Source organism: Delphinus delphis, chromosome 18 (assembly GCF_949987515.2).
Source record: "Delphinus delphis chromosome 18, mDelDel1.2, whole genome shotgun sequence".
Classification (NCBI taxonomy): domain Eukaryota; kingdom Metazoa; phylum Chordata; class Mammalia; order Artiodactyla; family Delphinidae; genus Delphinus; species Delphinus delphis.
In genome coordinates, this window is record NC_082700.1 from 3,327,327 (window position 1) to 3,334,627 (window position 7,301).

General features: G+C 57.8%; 1 protein-coding gene across 2 annotated transcripts; it reads right to left on the bottom strand.

Moving 5' to 3' along the window:
- Positions 1-907: 907 nt before the first annotated feature.
- AMER2 (APC membrane recruitment protein 2) lies at positions 908-3,864 on the bottom strand. Of its 2 annotated transcripts, XM_059995598.1 has the most exons (2): positions 2,080-3,864; positions 908-1,788 (listed from the first exon to the last, which is right to left on the bottom strand). In XM_059995598.1, exons 1-2 carry the CDS (start codon positions 2,822-2,824, stop codon positions 908-910), a joined length of 1,626 nt encoding a protein of 541 aa, XP_059851581.1. In that variant the 5' UTR covers positions 2,825-3,864. The 2 variants fall into 2 exon arrangements, with proteins under 2 accessions (XP_059851581.1, XP_059851580.1); XM_059995597.1 differs by having other exon boundaries at positions 908-3,864.
- Positions 3,865-7,301: the final 3,437 nt, after the last annotated feature.

Here is a 7,301-nt window from a genome sequence, read left to right on the forward strand (position 1 = left end):
CGAGGTTAGTGACAGATTATAAAAGGTTGACAGCTGGATAATCTGTAAAATATGCATCATGTACACATGAAAAGGTTACAGTTTATAAACGCTAAAACACTGTGTCTGTTGGCGTTTAGTGCAATCTTTTCCTGATCTTGATCTCTGCACTGGGTGGAAAAAAAAAAAGGGAGGGAAACCTGCTCTGCTGAGCTTTTTTTTTTTTTTCTCTCCAAACAAATGATCTAAATAAACCCACCAAATCCAAACTCTCCTTGATCGTCCTAGCGGTAGATAAATACCTATTTGCATACCTAGCAACTGAAAGTACCGGGGGTTTCTGCCAATCAGCGATGCTTCCGCTCATCAGGTAAATTATCTGACTCAGCTTTGTAGATGTTTTCCACACAGTGATACAGCAAAGGGTCCTTTTTTTTTTTTTTTTTTCCTGGAAAGGAAAAGGAAAAGAAGGAAGGAAAGTGTCAGGAAGAGGAGGGCTCCTCTGATTCTCCCCATGGTTCCTGCAGGCCCGCTGGACACCGGCACAGCCAAACATCATGGCGTGACGCTTCCTTAGATTGGGTTAAGTTCTGTTTTCTGCAAAGGCAAGTAAAGGTGACTTCCTAGCGTTCATTGCATTAAAGAAAAAAGAAAGAAAGAAAAAAAAGATTTTTAAAAAGGTAAAAAAGAAAAAAAAAGTGCTTGAAAATAATTCTCAGGGACTTATCTGGAGGGGAAATCCCGCGTGTGGCATCCCCTGCCTGGTGTATCCTGCCCCTGCTGGCGACACAAAGACCTCCTTGGTCCAGGCTCGGAGCAGGGACGGTCCGAAAGGCCTTTCTTTGAGGGGTGCAAAACTTGCTGCAGTGGTTTCCGAGGAAAGTTGTGTTCCTCGACAAGCGGCCCCTCCACCTCGGCCTCGGAGACCTCACAACTTTTTGGCACTGTCGTGGCACGCCGCGGCCCGGAGGGTGGTCCCGGCCAAGCCCCGGCTGCTGACCCGGCGGACCAGCACCTTGGACACCGGGATTTTGGTTCTGGGTAGCTCGCTCCTGGTTGGTTGCTGGTGCACCACCGCGTGGCTGGGTGGAAGGTTCGCGAGGTGCTTGATGCTGATCGGGATCTTGGAGTCCTTCAGCAAGCTCCCCGGCGTTCGCAGGGCACAGGTGACGGAGACCGGAGACACGGGCTTTAACCGGGACGAGCAGGACGTGTCCTCGGCGGCGGCGGGCAGGGCCGCGGGGCTTCCATCGGGCTCGGCGTAGAGGTCGTAGAGCGCGTCACCGCTGTCGCTGTCCCGGGGGAGGCCCGCCTTCCTCACGCCGCCGCCCGAGCCGTCCTCCCGCGGCCCGGGGGTGGGGGAGTCCCAGTAGCCCTCGTCGCTGTTGGGGACGCCTTCCTGCGGCTCCTCGTCCGGGTGCTTGGGCTCCTCCTTCGGCTGGAGCTCCGTGGGGAGCCGGTGCAGCCTCCGGCGCTTGACCGAAGACGCGTCCTTGGCCCCGTCGGCCCGTCTGGCGTCCTTGGGGGTCTCGGGGGCCACCTGCGCTTCGGGCGCCGCCGCCGCCGCCGGGGCCGCCCCCTGCTGGGGCCCCGGGCCCTGGTCCTCGGTCTGGGAGAGCATGTCCCAGAACTCCTGCAGGTACGAGTCGTCCGCCTCGGCCGGGCTCGCCATCTCCTCCCCGCCTCCCTGGTAGGCCACCACGCCGGGGGGCTTTTGGGCGGGGCCCGGCTGGCCCGGCGCGGGGGCATGCCTGGCACAGCTGGGCCCTGCCTCGTCCTCGGGGTCTGCGATAATATCTCCGCAGCCTGTAAGAGAGTCAAAGCTTTTCAGTGAAGTCACGTCAGAGAACATCAGACAAATACGATCGGCCGATGGGTCGGAGGGTGGATCGGCCGAAGAAGGGTCGGGAGCGGCGGGCGCGCGTCCGCCTTCGGAGTCGGGCCGGGGCGCAGTCTCGGCCGGCGCGGCCCCGGGCCCCGCGGCGTCCTCGGCCGGCCGGCCCTCCCCGGCGCGCGGCTCGGGCTCGGGCTCGGGGGGCGCGCGGGGCCGCTCGGCGCGCCCGGGTCCCGCGGCGCCCTCTCCCGGGGCGCAGGCCGGCTCCGGCTCCCCCGCCGCGGGCTCACCTGCTGGCTCCGGCTCGCGCGCGGCCGCGGGCGCCTCCTCCTTGACGCACTCCAGGCTGGCGGTGAGCGAGCCCGGCCGCGCCAGGCTGCCCTGGGCCCCCGCGCGCCCGGCCGGCGCCGCATCCTTGGGCCGCCGGTCCTTCCTGCGCCAGCGCACGCCGCCCAGAAGCCCCCGCAGCCCCCGCTTTTGTCTGCCGCCGGCCTTGCCCGCGTCGGCCTGCTCCGCCCCGCCGCTCTCGGGCCGCCCGTTCTTCCGCAGGAGCGAGAAGAAGCTGTGCGACTTGGCCACCGAGCCGCCGGCCGCCGGGCCCGCGCCGCCCGGGGCCGCCCGGGGGGCCGCAGGGCCCGGCCGCGCCCCGTCCCCGCCGCCCGCGCGCGGCTCCTCGCGGCGGCCGCCCTCCAGCGCCAGAGCCTCGGCCAGCCCGTCGTGCGTCCGGCTGCGCACCAGCCCCGCGGGCCCCGCGCCCTTCCCGTCCCCTTTGTTTTTGACCCCGAAGATGCTAGGCATCGCGCCGCCCGGCTTCCTCTTCTTGAACAGTTTGAAGGCGGCTCTGTTAATCTTGCCCGACGGCGGCTCGGCGGCCGGCGGCTCGGCGGCGCGATCACAATGCAAGTCCATGTCTGCCGCGAGGGTCCCGGCCGCGGCCCGCGCCTTCCTCCGGCGGCCCCCCGCGGCCGCGCGCCCGCCGCTGACAGCCGCGCCGCGCCCGCCCGTCTCCATGGCGACGCAGCAGCCTGGCGTCAGCGCGGCCACGCCAGCCCGCTGTCAGCCGCGCTCTAAATCAACCCGAGCCGCGCCGCCGCCGCCGCCGCGGGAGGAGCGCGCAGAAAAGACCATCTCTCCTCCCGCCGGGGCTTATATAACGCCCTAACCCACTTCGCGTCCGGCTCGGCTTTGTGCTGCAGCTCTTCTGCGGCGAGAGCGGGCGGCGGAGCCTCCTCGAGCTGATTGCAGAAATTAGAGCCGTAATCTTGCAATACAAATTCCATCCAGTCTCACCCACCTTCAGATTCCTCCTCCTGATCGCTCTTTTCAGAAGCCCAATCGTGGATCGCAAAATGCCCCCGACTGGACAAAGAAATCCAACCCAACACAAAACACTGATTTCTCTAACCACCGGCCCCGGACTTCATGACTCCTCATGCCTTTCCCACGCCCTGCATGTCCGTTTTTATCATTTGGGTACCAAGCCCGGCGGGCACGGAGGATGTCTGTTTACATCTGTCTTGTCCAGGGCTGAGCACAGCCTCCGGGTCGATGGGGAACCTGGATCACTGAGGTTCAGATTCTTGCTACAAAAGCATCGGCCATCAGTCAGATACCAGTAAGCAACTCTGCAATGAAAGTGCAAGTTCCCTGGGGTGGAAGTTGACTGGTCCTTTGGGACAACCTTGGCTTTTATCCCAGACTCCAGCTACTGGGGCTGAGGTCACAGAAGACACCACCCAGTCTGACCGAGCTGAGGACGGAGGGCCCGGTTTGAGGTCCACTCCACAGGTGGTCCTTGGAGTCCAGGGTCTACCCTCTCCTTTTCCATCCAGCGGGACACATGCGTTACTCCTGCCCCTGCTGCTGCAAGCCCCGTTCACCACCTCCCAGGACTGTCCTGCAGTCCTCTCCCCTGTGGGGCAAGGAGAAGCCTGGCAGTGTCCCTGAGTGCCACTTGGTCTGGCTGCTCGGTCTGGGAAAAAGGAAATCTTGTCCCAGGAAACAGCCCCATGCGGGGATCTCTGCTATGAAAGTGGCTGCCAATTTGGAGAAGCTGTGCCTACACATAATCTATGTTTCATAGTATTTAATAATACGTGATAAATATGTAATAATAGTAGTTATTACACAGTATTTACTGTTATTCATTAAATATTACTTAACAACACGTGGTATTTACATATACACAAATATCCATCTTTCCCCTAATCATCTTGAGCTTTGTTTTTTGTGCACTACTCAGAAGCCTCAGAAACCCCAACCCCATGGACTGAACTTGGAGCGTTCATAATAATGGTCCATAATAACATGTGGACCATTGCAGCTTCTGTAGCGTGGAACACGGTGTGAATTTAGGCCTTGGGGTTACTAGTTGTGTAGTTGCCCTCTTCTGTTGATTTCGACCAAAGACACTCTTTTAAAATTGAGAAATCAGAGTTTGGATTCAGGAAAGGGTTTTCTTCCCAGCTCTCTCCCACTATTTGCATGCATCTCTGCCAGGACAGACTGCAAAGCTGAGACCAGACAGACTTTTCCCAGTTCGAACTGACCACTTGCCCTGATGAGCCAGAGTCCTCATTGCCATAGGGAGAAAATAGGTATGAAGCACCATAAAGAGAAACCCATTTGTTATTTCTTCACAGCCTCTTGGGGGACATTGAAAACCTCTCAATTCTTTTACACACACCATGCAATTGCTTAGCTACGTGGGTTACTACAGAACTGTAGTAACCCTGGAGTGGAAGGCTAAATGAACTCTTTCATAAACTCTTGCAGGGTCTGAAAGAGCTGATGACTGGAATCAGAAGGAAATGAAGTGGTCTATAGAAACTCTCCCCTTCCCCATCCCTGAGCCTGAGATTTGGGAGAAGGTGGACCTGCTTTTCCACTGGAGAGCTCTGATCTCACAGGACGGACCGAATGAGTCTCATTTACGTGAGAATCCTTGGGACCCCAGGAAGAAGTCTGGCCAGGACTTTGGGATGGACATCATTCCTTTAGGACACGGAACCTAACGCAAAGAGAAAGGGACAAGCAGTCTTCAGCCTAGGGCAGGTGCCCTGGTGGTCCTGAGGTGGAAGGGAGCCCGCCTGCAGGAAGCATCCAAGGGCCCCGGGGAAGGTGAGCTTTAGAAGCTGTGGTGTGGGTGGGGACCCGCAGATGTCCTCCAGCCCAAGGGCCTGGTTACGGGGACCAAGAGAGAAAAGAGGGAGGCCAGCTTACAAGGACTTCGCCAAAAGGACCGACAGATGGGGAGACCCTCCGGCCACTCGGAAGGGTGATGGTTAGGGTCCAATCATGCTGGTGGGTGGCAGACTGAAGTCAAGGCCATTGTCACGAATCCCTGCAAAGGCTTCTCACACCTTACATTGCTCTTCACAGGCAAGCGTGGGGACGCAAAGATTGCACAGAATGGTGACTGCTTCTCTGAAAGACAGATCGTGACCGTGAAGATCATTTACCAGAAGCACCTCTGTTTAGGTTATGCTTTCTTCTCTCATTCTTTCTCCTCCAGCTTGCCACTGCCCCAAATTTAGAGAGTGAACAGAAAATTAGAGGAGAAGGGAATAGAGGAAGCGTCTCTGGGGCTTCAGGGTAAAGCTATTCCAAAATGGCGGGATGCCTCACAAATGTACACAGCGCATGCCTTCTGCTGGAGATGTGTGCACGCTCGTCTTTTCTGCACAAGGCAGTGCGTGCCATTGGAGGAGGATAATCAAAACAAGAAAACTGGAGAAATGCATGAGGAATCACTTGCGAGCCCACCATCACCACCACCATCACCACCACCATCACCACTACCACCAGCATCATCACCACCACCACTATCATCATCACCATCACCATCAACTGCTTTCTCAGGTGTCTTCCAACCAGCCTGTCCCTTGCCTTTGTCCTAAGATTCCTGAGGGGAATTTTCCATCTCAAGGGAACCACCCAGAACATAACGTGGAGAAGGTGGGGCTCCAAGCTGCCCTTCAAGCCACGGTGTGGCTGCCAGAGGAGCTGCCCCTGCAACAGCATCCCCATTAAGGAGACCACGGGCTCTACTTTAAATTTGCTTCAGGTCTTTAAAGGGATAATGTTTAATCAATGAAGTCTGGAAATGATGCTTGACTTGGGACCAATACCTCCCATCCTCAGACCACTTAGCTGCTCTGGACCCCAGCCCCACTGGAAATGCCAGCTCCCCACTCCTGTCCATCTGTACTCCCACCCCCACGATTATTCTCCAGGGCAAGCGTCAGAAGCCCTGTGATGTAAGTGAAGACCTCAACTGTGCTCCAAACCAAAGTCCTTGTTATGGGGACTGTTAGGAACAGCCCCAGCTTTGCGAGCCTTGACCCTCAGCCAGCGTCTACTCTGTCCACAAATCCCAGGCCTGGCCCTGCCCTCTGAGGAATGCTGTGGGCCTCGTACAAGCTGAGACCACAAGAAGTGGTGCACAGTTGCCAGGAGAGACCCGAGTGGGTGCCCCTTGCAGGGAGCCTGGCCAGGGGTTACCGTGCCCTCCTTCCTGGGGAAGGGGTGCCGTGGACCAGGGCCGGGAGGATGGGGACTAGAGGGACCTCAGCACAGCAGGCCCCAAGCTAGATTGAAGGTCTTATGTTTTCTTTTTCATACTTTGATTCCTGACTTTCCCGAACATCAGCTTTCACTGTGGGTTAATAGCTGTTCCGGGTATATGTGTATTCAGAGGAGGAACTCATTTCTAACGAGTCGCATGCAGGTGTAAAAAGCCCAGCACGACGTGTAATTTCCCACATTAACCCGGTGCACAACTGGGGCTGCTGAGGAAGGAGAGCTCGTCCCATGAGGAGCGAGAACCCACGTGGGTTCTGCAATGACTGGGAAGCTCAGTGCGTGAGGTGGTCTGGGCTCAGCAGGTCATCACTCAGAAGATGTCACTCGGCCTGGGCCCCATGGGTTTGTACCTGGATTCTGGGGCACAGGGGTGTGCAACAGGAGACCAAATAAGAGCAAAATGAGCGCTTCTCTGCAATGCCGGGGATCCGGGCGCAGGGGCCATGCAGCAGCTGGCAGTGCTGCATTTGGGCAGAGGCCATGCCTCTCTGGTGGCTTCTGGTGATGGCTGCAATCCTGGCGTCCCTCGGCTTCTAGACACGTCATCCTAAACTCTGCCTTCACCTCCATGCAATGTTGAACTTACACCTTAGTCACACCTACAAAGATCCTGCTTCCAAATAAGGTCGCATCCACAGGTGCCAGGGGTTAGGACTTCAACAGATCTTTGTGGGGACACGATTCCACCCGCAACAAGCATCCTTGTCAGCATGGTGATGGTACCCCTCCCCTCCGTCCCTCAGCGCAGTCACCAGTGCCCTCGACACAGACACCCACGTTGGTGGGCTCAGACTGGGCGTGGGTGCTCCAGCAAGTGGGGGCCCTTGGCAGATTTCAAGGTCATGGGAAGCACTTCTGGAGTTGCCAGCAATGAGGGGACAGTACCACCGCCAGCCAGAGTGAA